This window comes from Rhodamnia argentea, chromosome 8 (genome assembly GCF_020921035.1).
Source record: "Rhodamnia argentea isolate NSW1041297 chromosome 8, ASM2092103v1, whole genome shotgun sequence".
Lineage (NCBI taxonomy): Eukaryota > Viridiplantae > Streptophyta > Magnoliopsida > Myrtales > Myrtaceae > Rhodamnia > Rhodamnia argentea.
This window is the reverse complement of record NC_063157.1, coordinates 4,440,687-4,456,747: the sequence shown is the minus strand read 5'-3', so window position 1 is coordinate 4,456,747 and position 16,061 is coordinate 4,440,687. Positions and strand designations below refer to the sequence as shown.

Genomic DNA, 16,061 nt, shown 5'->3' with positions numbered 1-16,061 from the left:
AGCATGGGTAATAACATGACCATCCTTTCATCCAAAAGATGCAATCTCAAATATAATCATCATTCAATCTGATATCGAAATATATGCATCGATATGTATTTGTTGAAAACTCATGTCGTCGCAATATCACAGTGTTTGTAATCTATGAAAAAAGATATATACACCAATCCAACAAACAATTAACTTAGAAGCTCATCATAGCCATATGCAACTTATACCCAAAAATCGCCAATATCAAAATGTCATTCTAATGCTCTTGTCCTAATTGTAACTTGCTGAAGAACCCGAAAAGCAAGTAAGATAAACGGAACGAGCATTCACAGCTCATTGAGCAAGATATTTCTTCTAAGCGGATAAAAAATTCACTATGCATCTTTATAAATTTATATCATAACTCATCAATCCCAAATTTAGTATGTGATATACGTAAAACATAAAAAACATATGATATCTTTCCAACAAAATTTTTTATGCATAAGCCAACCAATAATCAATTCACAATAACAAATCAACCATTAATGATCTATTTCATTCATCAATCTCAATCAAGTCAAACGTCAATAGTCCATTCCATCAACTAATCTAATACTTGACATCTAATTATGGTCACGCTTAACGCTCATGCAAGTTTACCTTGTCGGCTAGATCTTCAACTCTATCAGCCGATGGTTTGACCTTGAAGGACGTCTCGATAATAGTATGCATACCTACCCTCTCATGGGTTCTAATCATAGCAACATGAGTATAATCCATCAACCTTGATATCCAATAACTCACAACCGAAACAAGTAGTCATCTCATAAACTGGTTTTACAAACCGTTTTGTATAAAATCGAATGCATTTTGTAAAGCATTTCACAAATCAATTTATGTAACTTTTGGCAATTCCTTTCGCAAAGCATTTAATCAAGACGTTCACAAATGAGCATTTCAAACTATTACAAATAATGTCTTGTCAACCGACTAAAAAGGTAATAAAAGATCGATCCAATTTATGCAAGAAACATTCTCTTTCTTAACTCCTACTATATTAAACCTCTACCACTTTCAAGATATGAATTTGTAAATTTATAGAAGAAATAATACCACTCACCTAGAAAAGTTGAAAACTATGTATTCCTATCAATAAATCGAAAAACGATATCAAACTTCGAGTAATATACTATAATAACGAACAAATAGACTAAGTACGCTTAATCATTGATAAAATGACTCTTGAGCGATAAAGATAAAACTCGTTTATGACAAGCGTTCATCTTTCTCCATTACACATAAATAGCAAGCAAAATTTCAGAAATTCATTCCAATCAAATGGTATCTCGAAATGGATTTTCATCAAACCCCACAATTTTACAATGCTCTATCTATATCAAAAGATTGAGATAATCAAACCTCACGGTTTAAAATTGACATAACTTCGGATTTACGAGCAAAGTACTCTAGTTAGATGAATAATGTCCTTGAATACTTACCAAACGTTGCAATTCGAAATTGATTCGGCTTGTCCAGATATCCGTATGGAATACAAGCGAAGATTTCTATCCCTCCTCTCCTTCCTTTTCTCCTATTCGCGGGCGAGCACTTCTCGCTTCTTCACTGTTTTCTTCGCTGGCTTCAATGCTTCAACCGTCGAAGAGGAAGTGAAATAATTGGGCCTGGGCTTTTTAGAGACATGGTCTGGGTTAGGCTATAGAAGATGTGGGCTTGAGCTTGTTGGGCCAACCATTGCAATCGATGAATCAATCATTATTCTCGTCCAAAAAGAAACAGACGAAAATCTCAACCAACGAACGTCCCTCGTGATTTGCGTCCCCTGCTCTTCTCTCTTTCTTGGCCACCTTCGTCCGCGTCTCTCTTGGCCATGAATGAAGTCCCACAACTTCTCTTCAATGGACTTTTGTCCCTTTTCCTTTTGACAAGATTAGATTAGGCACAACACATTCGTGGTCATCAAACTCTGTTTTGACCTAGCTCAAGATCGATCTAAAGTTGCTCCCACCGCATTTATGTAAATGATAATGACAATGACGCACTGGATGATGTGGTCTTTAAAAAAAAATGGCCTTCCAATAAATATAAGACTTTTGACCAAATGAATAAACAAATAAATATTAGACAAAGTCTAGGAACTTGAAGTAAAAGGTATTGAATTCGTCACGCAAATTGCTCCAAATTTATATTTTTTTTCCTTGAGGACCCGACATTACTCCTCTTGCACAAGGGACCCTCTCTAGCACGAAGGGACGGATAAAAAGAAGAAAATACTAGGATCTCTTTTGATAGAAAAAATTCCAAATAAGGATTTGAAATGTCCTCATTTTCTCAAATAAGAGCTTGAACTGCCTTCGTTTTTTCAAATAAAAGCTTGAAATGATCAAGTCAGTCTAAAAAAAAAAAGGCCGTAACTTCACTAGCTAGTTAAGGGCATTTTCATTATTTTATTTTGAATTTTTTTTCCTTTTTTATTTCTAAAAAAAAACTAAAACAAAAAGGAGAGAAAAAATCGGCCGGACCGTCGTCAGTGCCTCGGCGAGGATGAGCTCTTGCCAAAAACCCTCCTAGATCTAGGCAAGGGTTGCCAATTCCATGAGGCTTTATTCCATTCGTGAGGTGATAATCAAGTTATCAATGACAACGCGGAACTAAGAAATTAACAAACACTTGACGTGTGAAAGTACAGAGGACCACCCACGTCAATCCCACGAGACTTTATTCCATTATCGGTTTGTTGATCACAGCGCAGAGTCAACTTGGAGGACTGACTACAATAAGTAGTTGCCCCGATTGGCATGCTCCCTTTGGCCGCACTTTATTTAGTAATAACTCCTATGCAACCAAAGTGGATTTGCACTTTCAACCATAGGAAGTGAGGATGAAGCAGGACGTGCAGGTCTTTTTAAATTTTAATGGAGTTCCATTGCAGAATCGGTGCTAAAATCACGGTCAAGAGCCAGTATCCTACCCAGAACCACAGCAATTACAGGTTGGCCACTAAAATCCAAGTATGACCAGACGAGCTCCACCTGTCATCACCCCCATTTCTTCGGTGATCTGCCCATTCATCAATCTTATAAATTCGACAGTCACGTTGAAGAGAGAGAGAGAGAGAGAGAGAGAGAGAGAGTGTGTGTGTGTGTGTGTGTGTGTGTCATTGTTGTTGCTGATGTGGGAACTCTTGTGGCTTCTTGTTTTGTGGCGTGATTCTGGAGACTTTGGCTTTGTATGGATGGTTGAAGACCATTGACCAGTACCATGTCGACTCGAATAGCATCATCCAGGTCCTTAAATTTTTGGGATTGAAGAGCTTTGGTAATAGATACACGAGGAATCTTTTTATGGCGGTTCTTCCTTCTAATGACCGGCAAACGGGCACCCTGGTCCCGAGCCTCATTCAGATGGATTCGAGTCTGGGCCCGACCTCCATGGACTTAGATCCTACCTTGATGGACACGGGCCCAAGTGCCGCCGACTCCAAGACGGGCAAGTTTCTATCCAAAATTTGGAGTGTTATTTCGCACCATCTATGTATATTTTTCTCTCTTTTTTCTCTTTACCTTATTTCATTCATCGCCTTCATCGCGAGGACCGTAGCTACCTAAGCTCGTTGAGGGAGAGAGTGAATGTATGCATGGAATGACATGTTGAAACTAATAACAGAACCATTGGACGAAACTTGACGAGGCTACCGACTCAAGTGCTTATTTCTTCATGAGACAAAACATTTAAAGATTCATTATCGCCCGATTTCAAGACTTAATCACTTCACTCCTCTCTCTTGCTTGTGTGCTTATGCTCGAGTGACCGCGCCGAAGAAAGAAGCTTGTAACTTGGCCCGTTTAAGGTATTTGCTGTTGCGAAAATATGGTGTACGAATGAGAACAAATGGAATCAGATTTTGAAACGTGAATTCACTTTCTTCAAGAATTATTTGGCCCACGAAGTTGCTAATGATTATCGGCAAAAATACTCTAAAATATTACAAAATCTCAATCGAGAATATTAGATAGCAATTTTAATATTTCTCCAAGAACTCTCGAAAGGAAACAATTTGAAAAGGTGGCTGTTATCCATTGAAAAGAAACGAAAATGGAAGTTATTATAAAAACAATGAACAGAACGAAATGTATATATATTAGCGAAGAGACTACGCCTTTTCATGTCCGAATAACTGTAAATTCGGACACACCTCTTTGGAGGTTGTAAGAGCTCCTGATAATTATTATACATAATTAAATAATTAAAATTAATTAAAAAAATTGCAACTCCTATGTTGATTTATTACTATAATTTCGAAAATAAAACAATAACTTATGATTAATGTCAATTCTAATTTGCGAACGCCCAAGCGTGCAAAGTGCGCATCCTCTGGTACAGTAGAGTGTAATCCACTCGCATATTTCTTCATTTAAAAGCCTGTAATATCCTTATCATACCCAAAAAAAAAAAAACTTTATAAAGTGGGTCATACTTTCCCATCTTTCCTACGTTAGATAAGGAAAAAACACTTTTGTTTGTTTTACAAGCAAACATCAACATTTGCATCCAAGTACTTCGCGAAAGAACTAGCATTTTCAACTTGAATTTTTTGACCCCAAAAAAAAAAAAACTTGAATTTGCTCATGCAATTTCGGAAGCTTCAAATTTCGCGGCGCCAAATATCGAAATGTGTATTTAGGGCTCATTGAGAAAAAAAGAAGCAGAAGAAGTTAAATTTGTAGGTAGTCATCCGAGACGATACCAAAACCAATGAAGAAACATCTAATTATCCCAATAGTTTAAGGAATATCGTGTTCTTTTACACGTGATAATTGTCTCGTTTTGCTAAGCCACGTCATCAATGAATCAATCGTTTTTCTCGTCCCTCGTGATTTGTCTCTCTTCTTGTCTCTTTCCTTGGCCCCGCCTCGCCCGGTCTCTCTTGGCCTTGGATGAAGTGAAATACTCGTTTGGATCACACTGTTATTCTGGTTTTTGTCAGATCACGGGTTTGCATATTTCCTTTGTAGTCATCCAACTTTAGTTCGACTTTTCATGGAGGTCCCTCGTATGGATGACGCTGACGATGGACTTTCAAGTGAAAGTTATCGAAGGCCGAAGGACAACCCGTCTCGTGAATCGGGTCGTTCTATCCTCGACGCCCGGACTTGATAAGTGCGGTCAGACTTGCTTGTAGATGGAGATGAAGTTCCGATGATTACGTATTCAATTTGTGCCGCGGTTTATAAAAGACAAAGTCTGAAAAAGAACGATTTTTTCTTTTCCCGTTTGCGTAAACAAATGTATCCGCTGCATAATTCTGACTTTGGCCTCACTGGATTGTAATTACCCAATGTGCTCAGTCATTGAATGGCTGCGCCAACGCAAAGGAAGTATCTCTTGTACTTTTAACTGTAGAAAGAGAGAACTAAGCAAAAAGAATAGGCCTTTTAATGGAGTTTCAGTGCAGAATCCTGCACACCCCCTAGGAATTAGAGGCCGCCCACACAAGCCCAATATAACCGGCGGAGATCCACACATCACTCTGTCCTTTTTTCTAACTCTTTGATGAGTTCACCACATTTGATCCTATAAAGTCAACAGCCGCAGAGAGAGAGAGAGAGAGAGAGAGAGAGATTGTGAGTGTGTCTGCCGAACTGAACTAGGAGCGCTGTCTTGTCTTCTTATGATTGTTGTTGCTGAAATGGGTACTCTTGTGGCTTCTTGTTTTGTGACTCTGATTCTGGAGATTGTATGCTTGTATGGAGGAGTGGATGGAGCTCACGGGAAGTACAACACTAGTGCTGGGGTCGTGGAAGGGAAGCTGAACGTTCATTTGGTCCCGCATTCGCACGACGACGTCGGATGGTTGAAGACCATCGATCAGTACTATGTCGGATCGAATAACTCCATCCAGGTCCTTGTATTTTTCGGGGTTGTAGAGCATAGTGAAGTTTGGCTATGTCTTCTTTGATATATAGTTATGCGGTTAGGTGAATGGGAACATGTTCTTATGTGTGTCGTTGGTGGTGCAGGGCGCTTGTGTTGAGAATGTGCTTGATTCCGTCATCGAAGCGTTGGCGCAAGATCCCAATAGGAAGTTCGTGTATGCCGAGATGGTAAATTCTGTTCATCTTAGACTCTATCTGATGCATATCTCTGAAGGCTCATGTTTGTTTTGATCATCTTCGAACCTTGTTTTTGAGTTTTCTGCGATCAGTCAATTTTTCTCAGGCTTGAATCTAGTAGGTGATCAGCTTGACTCTGTTTGTCTGAACCATTGTGGTAAAACTTCAATCCAGTTGACCGTCGTGAGATTAATCTTTTTCATATTTGTACTGAACAAATCTGCAAATCCATTATGGTTGACATGAAGATATCGATAGGTTTTGGCCTTTCAAGAAGTTAAAATCTTTGCGCAATTGTGCAATCCAATTGCATCAGAAGGGTAACTGAACTTCCAGGCATGCCACCGAGACCCACTAGAGAGAAAGAGAAACTGTGATTTAATCAAAATAAATTTAACTTATCAAACATTTATGCTGGAAATTGTGTACTTTGTTATGCTTGTGAGACATTGCAATTGTAATATTTGTTTATCCGATGCAGATCATAGCCAACTTCTGCTTCTTTTGAAGTGTACCTCATTAATTGTTTGCTCATGTTGTTACACAACCGTGGTTTTTGTGAACAAACAGTTGTTCTTATGCTATAGCTTCTTCCCGTCAGGCCTTCGCGCATTCCCTCACTGTCCACTTACAAACGAACTTAGCTTGATACATTCACTAACGAATTTCATGAAAATAACAGGCTTTCTTCCAAAGATGGTGGTTAGAGCAAAGTCCAGAAACGCAAGAACAAGTGAGGAAACTTGTGAACGCTGGCCAATTGGAATTCATGTATGAATCAGTAATCATCCAAATGTGCCAATGGCACTTTCTGCACTATTACTGTCCTGATGGCAATGTTGGAAATTTGCAGAAATGGAGGATGGTGTATGCACGATGAGGCAACAACTCATTACATCGACATGATTGACCAAACAACTCTTGGTCATGGCCTGATAAAGTCACAATTCAACAAAGTTCCTCGAGTTGGATGGCAAATTGATCCGTTTGGACATTCTGCCGTGCAAGCTTACCTACTCGGAGCTGAGGTCGATGATTCTATTTAAGGGATTCACAATGTTGACCTTTTCTGTTTTCATCTTCCAATCAGTCTTAAGTGTAGCTCTGAGATGTTTTTTTGGGTTTGATCTCTGCACACCATGATGCAACCATTGGACTTTGGAAATTATCATGTTGTCCGACTTTCTCTGTCCTTAAATGGAAAAGGAGTTGCCCAGCATGGTTGTTCTTCTCAATAAACTTCCATGCTTTGAGTTGTATTTCCTATAAGAGGATCATCAACATATTTGCAGGTTGGATTTGATTCCATGCATTTTGCGAGGATCGATTATCAAGACAGAGCAAATCGCAAGAGTGATAAATCTCTTGAAGTCATATGGCGTGGGTCTAAAACATTTGGTTCCTCATCTCAGGTTTGAATACAAGCAACCTGATTACCTTCATTTTTCTTGGTTACTTTGCCTCAAAAATTATTACAACGCACTTGTCTGTGCCCTTGCAGATTTTCGCAAATGCATTTCCCATTCACTATAGTCCACCAGACGGTTTTGATTTTGAAATGTCTAATGATTTTGAGCCTGTTCAGGTCCGTGCTGTTATTCAACCATATTTTTCCCTTTCAAGTTTATTTGGGCAGACAGATTCACAATTGAGATATTCAAACTGCAGGATAATACCCTCCTATATGACTACAATGTTGAAAAAAGAGTGAATGATTTTATTAGTGCTGCAATGACACAGGTATACGCTTAGCTTTTTGCAGGCAACAGATTTGTTGTATCTTGGTTTGTCTACAACCGAGAGTGACCGTTGTCAAGTAATTGTTAGTAAACATTATGGAGGTACACATTCAGGAACTCATTTTTCCCAATGAACAGGCAAATGTTACAAGAACAAATCACATTATGTGGACCATGGGTGATGATTTTCAGTACCAATACGCTGAGTCCTGGTTCAAGCAGATGGACAAGTTCATTCATTACGTTAACAAGGTAAAACTACCTGCTCTACTATTTGCTTCTATGATGGTATTGTAATATGCAAGTGGTTATGCTGCAAAACACTCGATGTTTTGGAAAAAATCATTTAATCTTACTCTGGAGAGGAGAGATATGCCTTTTCCCTTACCTTTTCTTACAATATATTTGCCATTATTATTCTTTTGGCCCATTCCTGGTATTTCTTCTCTCTCAGGATGGTCGGGTGAATACATTATACTCTACACCATCTATTTATGCCGATGCCAAAAATGCAGAAAATGTATCATGGCCTTTGAAAACAGATGATTACTTCCCGTGAGTACCGCTTTTTCGCCCATTTCAGTTTCCTCTATGTATTTTAATCACCAGCAAATACATATATGACCAGCACTTGCTTCTGTGTACAGGTATGCAGATAGTAAAGATGCCTATTGGACTGGTTACTTTACCAGCCGGCCAGCCCTGAAACGTTATGTTAGGATGCTAAGTGGATATTATTTGGTATTGTTTCACTTTCTTGGAGTTCATATCAGAACACAGGATATCTCTTCCTGTTGTTGCCCTATTTCAATCCCAGTAGAACGACCATGACTTAAATGATTTTGCCTTCACTCTGTGTTTACATCTTTGTGACTTGAGTTTCTGGAGGGATGAGTTGCGATATTTTTTAATTGTCTAGGTGCCATGGGTAGGGTTAAATCTTCAAATGAGCATCTGAGGAGATATTGTGTTTCCCCTCTTTTTCCCCACTTTCCTTTGATGATTATTATCATCTATTCCACATATATACAAAGCATAGCACCATTAAACATCGCCATGACTGAGCTCTCTTTTGTCTATTTAGGCAGCACGCCAACTTGAATTTGTTGTGGGGCGAAGGTCCAGTGGTCATAGCACTTACGGGCTCGGAGATGCCTTAGGAATAGCGCAACATCATGATGCTGTCAGCGGTACAGCTAAACAGCACACAACAAATGATTATGAGAAGCGCTTGGCTGTTGGAGCTTCTGAGGTTGGAAACTGAAATCTTGTTGAATTTTCCTTTCAGGGTTTTTCGCTCTCAACTCTCAATTGAATATCTAAATTCTCTGTGTTTGAAATCCACTAGGCAGAAGCTGTCGTCAATAATGCTCTTTCGTGCTTAGTTAGTGAGAAACCAGGAGGTCAGTGCTCATCACTTGCTTTGAAATTTAGCCAGGTAAGTTTTAATCTAATCCCTGCAGTTCCAACCAAAAGGATTTGTGAACGTTCTTCAAATTATCATATAAGCAAATCTGTTCATTGGGACTTAAATTTTGTCTGAAGACCAGATGTTTCCCTTACTCAAGATGACCTGTATTCATCTGTTCTTTATCTCACTTTTTTTGCAGTGCCAATTACTCAATATAAGTTTCTGCCCAGCAACTGAAGAAGATATTCCGGACGGAAAGAGTCTGGTAACTTTTTGGGGTTTATGCTATAAATTCTTTAAAGAAATGTGTATATTCTCATTGAAATTTTCTTTATCAGGTTGTGGTAGCATATAATTCGCTTGGAAGGAATCGAACTGATATTATTAGGATCCCAGTGAGTATATACTTCTTTGCACCAATAGTTTATGCTTCCAGAGATTGATAATTGCTCCTAGATAAAATTTGGCAATAAAAATGTCTACCAGGTTGCTGATTCAAATTTCGTCGTCCGTGACTCTTCTGGAAATACCATTGAAGCGCAATTTATTGATTTGGATAATGTTACAATCAACTTGAGGAACTTCTATGTGAAAGCATACTTGGGATTGTCGCCACAGCAGGTCCCAAAGTACTGGCTTCTATTTCAAGTTTCATTGCCGCCGCTGGGTTGGAACACATACTTCATCACTAAAGCAGCTACAAAAGGTTGGCATTTGCATATTTGATTCTCGACAGCAATCATTCAAGCCTCTCAGATTGATATTTATATCATCTGCGTAGGCTTGCTACAGTAGATTACATGAACAGGAAGCAGAATGAATGATGAGTCAAAATTCCAACCCAGAAAATCAGCATGGGTAAACTGCACATGTTGGAGTGGAGATGAGCCTAGACATGCTCCAAAACTATTCAGAATCGTTTCGAAGTGCATGTGTCTGAGTCTGTTATCGGCACAGTTATTCAACACAGCTTCATAGTTGTTTGTTAGCCATGCTGACTTGTTTAAATCTATTTTCCTTGTCTGGGATTCAAAATGATGCAGGGGAAAGTAAAACTAGTGTCCTTTCCACACCGAGCAATCAACAGAATGATACCATCGAAGTTGGACCAGGGGATCTGAAGATGCTATTTTCATCAACCTCAGGGCAGCTTGTCCGGATATTAAACTCTAAAACCGGGGTGAATCCAGTGAATGCCATTGCTTTTTTGTTTAGCAATAAGATTTTCTTCGAAAGTGTGGTCACTGTTCTGGTTCCAATTCACTATACGTGGATAAATCCATTGACATTATCAATCTCATCTCAGTCACTTCCATAAAGTTCTTTGGACCAAAACCGTACTTGCAAATTTTTTGTAGAAAAAAGTTGCTCTTCCAAAGATTTTGTACAACCCGATATAACTTACTCTGGGAAAAGGGCTATATTTGTCCAGCCAATATAGATAACTGCAAGTGCTCAGCGACAGTGCTAGATAGATAAGATAGATTGCAACTGCAAATAGATAACTTAAAGTGCTGATCTCTTGAACTTATATGAACTTCTATGTTCAAATATCTCCAGTCCTTATTTTTTTTTGTCAGGCAAATATTTCCAGTTTCACTCACCAGTTTCTCTTGAAATGTGTTGCTCCTTGACAAGCACATCGGGTATCCAAACAACTTACAAACATGAAAATGGGTTTTGGAATGCAACTTGGCTGCTTTGGCTTTCTACCTTCAATCACGTCTTCCAAATAATAATCTTGGATGCTTAATTGATTGCTGTACCTGTTATATCTTCACTGTCAACTTACGATCAGCTGAATCAATCTTTTCCGTTTACAGCACTATCTCATATCCATATTCTGCCTTTTCTTTTGCTTCTTGGATTGGGTCTCATGTGGTTGGCATCTTAACTGTTGAAGTATTATCTCACATCGCTTGACAATGGGGCCTAAATGCTCTTTATGTTCATATGGTTTCTCTCCACCTATTAACTTAAGCTTTTGGGCTGGACTTTCTAATATGATATCAGAGCCAGTGCAATTCCTTTCGCGAATTTCATCCGGCTTGCACATGAGAGGGGATGGGTTGGACTTTCTAACATAAACCTACTTTATTAGTGTGGCTTGTGCTCCAGTGTTTACAGTGCCTCTTTGTTCTCTTAGAACTTGAGATGAACGTGTAATTCTAGTTTGATGAGAACTTCTCCTAAAATTTAGACGTTCCATTGACACAATAACATTTGCTTTTCTCCAGGGTTTGACAAGAATTCAATGTTCTACTTTATAATACTTCTTGTCCTTCCGTTGCTTTGCTTATTGGATCACCTTCCAGTGCATTCACGAGGGTTTCTTATGTGCTACTGTGAAGCTATGCCAAATTCACTGCATAGCATCTTTAGTTGACTGACTCAAATTTACCAGGTTGATGTACCAGTACAGCAAAGCTATCTCTACTACGCCTCAAGTATTGGCGATCCAGTTGATTCTCAGGTAACTCTTTCTGTGCTCGATTTGTGACCCGATGGAGACCGGTATCTAGACCTATTCACAGCACAAACCCAGGAAAGGTAGATAGATGACTGCCAGTGCTCAGCAGAGTTCTTTTTGTTGCAGGCTTCTGGTGCGTACATCTTCCGCCCAGATGGGACTCGTCCAACTATTGTTTCAAGAGAAGTAAGCAGCCTGTATTACTCAGCTGTGCATGCTCTATGTAACTTTGGAACATTAATTGATACTCAGTGATGTCGTATATTAAATCTTCCCAAACAACAAGATTGGACAGATAAGAGTTCATGACCGATTTCCACTTCTCACAGGTACCCCTGAAGGTTGTTCGGGGAACGCTAGTCGATGAAGTGCATCAACAGTTCAATTCGTGGATTTACCAGGTCATTTGTTTGATAAATTAAGCCCAAGCACCCATTGTTTTTCCTTATCCCTATGATTTGCTTGGCTATTTCTTCTTCTATTCAAGAACCTATGTGTTTTAGTTGCCGTGGGCTTACGGAACTCAACATACTTGAAGGACCCAAGGGTGTCCTGAATGTAGATATATTAACAAAGAGTTAGCTGAAGCATTGTAGTCAACATTTGGCTTGAATAGCTAAGCTACTAATCAGAAGTGTCATTCACTTAACCATAATCCTTGACCCACAAAAAGGTGATACTTGTTCATTGTACGTTGGACATTATTAATAGCTTAAGTTTTCAAGTTCGATCCAAGTTTAAGTTTGCTTTTGTAATCTGAACAACGTTGCTACCTTATTGAACAAGGAGGATTTTGATTTGATGGTAGGGTAATTCACTTCTATAATGCCCCCTATTTGATTGCTAATTTGGATCAAGTATGTCAATTAATCAACTTCATTCCAAAACACTTGGGAGCAAGAAATCATGACATTCTTGAAAAACCCTTTTGGCCCCATCGGGAATGAATTGCTGCTAATAAAGTGCCATATCTTATGATGTTTGGACCCGCACAAAGGGAACAGAGACAAATGGCTTGATTCTCGGACATCTCATTTTGCTTTTTTACTAAATCAGGTCACGAGATTATACAAGGACAAAGAGCAGGCTGATGTTGAATTCACAGTGAGTTGCCCTTCTCATTAGTAAATTTAGCAACGAAACAGTTTATTGAATTTTCAATGCTTTGCATGCAAAGTCGATCTTTGTTTTGTCACTAATGTCCAGTCTCCAAGAAAATCTTCCTAAGACTTCTTGCTTTGAACTTTGAAGATAGGACCAATTCCAACTGATGATGGAGTTGGAAAGGAGGTGATAACACAAATGACGGCGAATATGGCCACAGAGAAGACCTTCTATACCGATTCTAATGGAAGGGATTTTATAAAACGGGTAAACTTCAAGTTACCTACATTCCCTTTAGATGACGCATTTGCTTAGCTCTTGAAATTATTGACTTTCTCGACGGATTATCTCAATATTAGTGTCAGGTTTGCTAGACATATTGTTGTGAGTGAACTCACTCCACTATGCAACATCTATCATAGTGTTATAGCTCATGATGTTCTTCAAATATTTCACATCGCAAAGGTCGTTTAAAAGAAAAGTGGATTCACTTAACATCAAAAAACATTATCCGGAGCCAATGGAGTGTTGGACGAGTTGGTTGAGCTTCCTGGGCCTTAGATAGTTAAACTGATGAGGTCCCAGGTTCGACTCCCAACGACCGCGTCTTGGGGACTTACTCGGTGGCATTGGCATACCCCCATCTCTCCAAGGAATAGTCCATTGCATCTGCAAAACCTCAGTTATAAATAATAATAATAAAACGTTATCTGGAATTTGCATTTTCATTATCAGATGAATTACATCTTCAGCAAAATGATGTGCAACATACTCTTCCAGTCACGGCGTTACTTCACACAACAGCCATCTTGCTTGTTCATCGTTTGTCCTAGGCTGACGCAATAAAGCTTACTATGGTTCATGCAGGTGCGAGATTATAGAGCAGATTGGTCCCTTACTGTTACTCAACCTGTTGCAGGAAATTACTACCCAGTAAGTTCTTTAGATTCAACGACTTACTAAATGATTGTGAATATGTTATTCCTGTAAAAATGATCCTCTCCTCCTATGCTATGCTGTCAGATTAATCTTGGAATTTTCACCACGGACAACAAAACCGAATTCTCTGTCTTAGTGGATCGTGCCACTGGCGGAGCCAGTATAAAAGACGGGCAAATAGAGTTGATGCTTCACAGGTTCAGCACGTCATTTCTGTGCTCTGCCCCATATGATTCCTTCCTTTCTCCGGGTTATAATCTCTGCCTTCTCTTGCTTCATGCACCAGGCGAATACTGAAAGATGACAGCAGAGGAGTGGGGGAACCTCTTGACGAGATGGTGTGCATTTCAAATAGTACCTGCGAAGGACTAACGGTGCGTCACGTTGCCAGAAGTTATTTGTCGACGACCAATTGTTTCTCCTCGTTCGTTTTTCCAAGTGATGTTGTATTTCCAGGTACGAGGACACTACTACATAGGCATCAACAAACCAGGGACGGGAGCTCGCTGGCGACGGACTACTGGCCAAGAAGTGTACTCACCTTTAGTTCTGGCTTTTGCACATGAGGTAGGGATTGATTGCATTAGCTTTTTGTGGTCTATGCTTAGGCCTTTGCCTGAGCAAAAGATAATGACCCTGCAGAAGATGGAGGACTGGACAGCTTCTCATGTTACCATTGCGACTACTATGGATTCGAGTTACAGTTTACCTCAAAATGTTGCTCTGATCACGCTGCAGGTTTTTCAGATTTGTCTCAAATACTCCCTCCCTCCCCTCTCTCTCTCTCTCTCTCTCTCTCTCTCTCTCTCTCTCTCTCTCTCTCTCTCTCTCTCTCTCTCTGAGATTTATTTACATTTCTGTTTTGCAGGAGTTGGATGATGGAAGTGCACTTCTACGTCTTGCACATCTTTATGAGGTGAGAAAAGAACTTCTTTTACCGTTTTAGCCTAAAGAGAAAGAGCTTTGTCAATCCATTTAATTCGAATGCGATGTCGTTGGGGCTGTGATAAAAGCTCCATGCAAAATCTAGAATCAACGGACCTATAAATCTTCGCAAACCGACAATATACGGTACTGCAACTATGGAGGCATGGCCTCTTGGATTGACTAAGCTAACTCTTTTAGGCTATTCACTCACTACCACATTTTCCATCAATTCAACACACTCATAAGTCATTTTTTCCAACTTGAATCAAAGAGAGGTGATTGATATATACCACCTAGTATTCATTCCATCTTTCTTGTTGTGAACATATCTAGCCCGGTGAAGATGCTGAATATTCGACCATGGCTGAAGTCGAGCTGAAGAAGATGTTCGCTGGAAGGAAGGTATGTAAAGCTTTTACTGCACTAATGCCGAGGCTCTTCTTAGTGTCTTCCAACTACACGAAGTACTTTCACGTACTGATGGACATGATTCGGTTATTGATATATATGGTCATGACTACAGATAAAGGAAGTGAGAGAAATGAGCCTGTCTGCGAACCAAGAGAAGTCTGAAATGAAGCGGATGACATGGAAAGTCGAAGGGGAAATCATGGCGGAACCGACTCCTTTAAGAGGGGGGCCTGTTAATGTCTCGGACCTCGTTGTCGAGCTCGGTCCCATGGAAATTCGTACTTTCTTGCTCCAATTCTAAGCATTTGTCTCGTTTAATGTAATCGATTAACTTCCAAAGTGCCGTTCATACAATTTGTTTGAATAAAGATGTTAACTATTCCCTCAAAAGGGTACTATTTAACTCAAGATGAAATTAGTAAGCGCAGTTTTTTTTGGCTTCCCTAACAAGTGCCCTTACAGTATCAATGAAGAAGAATGGCAGTTTAATTACTTGCTTAGTTTATTAAAGCAATTGGACAATGGCCTTCACAAGTTTCTCAGCGAGTACTCGTCAAAGATAATCTTCAATGACTACTCGCTCGGATGATGACCGGTTCAAATGTACAGAACTGTGTCCTTCATAGGCAGTTTTCTTCTCTGCTTTAGACTACGCAAGGAGTGCCCATCTCCAGGCTGCATCACTTGTGAGAGATCGAAAGGTCTCGTCTTGTTCTCCTGTATGTGTGCGATCAGAAGGTCCTGCCGTGCTCTCCTGACGTTCTAGCTCACAGAAAGCCCAGAAATGATTTCCAGTCGAAAAGAAGAAGCAGGGCAGCTGCGGATGTGCTCGATCAGTACTCCAAGTCTGTCATGGCCTGCATCGGAAACCAAGTCCTACCTTGTGATTTGAGGATGCATCTGATGAAGGTACCAAGTTCCATAGATTCTAGAGTTTAGGGGGATTGACTGTCCTG

General features: G+C 39.7%; 1 protein-coding gene across 1 annotated transcript; it reads left to right on the top strand.

The window, feature by feature from the left end:
• Positions 1 to 5,567: 5,567 nt before the first annotated feature.
• Positions 5,568 to 15,597, top strand: LOC125312459 (alpha-mannosidase-like). Its single transcript, XM_030680044.2, has 29 exons — positions 5,568 to 5,893; positions 6,012 to 6,095; positions 6,787 to 6,875; positions 6,958 to 7,132; positions 7,397 to 7,516; positions 7,606 to 7,689; positions 7,773 to 7,844; positions 7,982 to 8,095; positions 8,298 to 8,398; positions 8,491 to 8,584; positions 8,928 to 9,095; positions 9,192 to 9,281; positions 9,454 to 9,519; positions 9,593 to 9,649; positions 9,741 to 9,960; positions 10,298 to 10,434; positions 11,659 to 11,727; positions 11,851 to 11,910; positions 12,054 to 12,125; positions 12,781 to 12,828; positions 12,976 to 13,095; positions 13,696 to 13,761; positions 13,852 to 13,964; positions 14,054 to 14,141; positions 14,224 to 14,334; positions 14,410 to 14,505; positions 14,636 to 14,683; positions 15,028 to 15,096; positions 15,218 to 15,597. Exons 1-29 carry the CDS (start codon positions 5,663 to 5,665, stop codon positions 15,404 to 15,406), a joined length of 3,051 nt encoding a protein of 1,016 aa, XP_030535904.1. The 5' UTR covers positions 5,568 to 5,662; the 3' UTR covers positions 15,407 to 15,597.
• Positions 15,598 to 16,061: the final 464 nt, after the last annotated feature.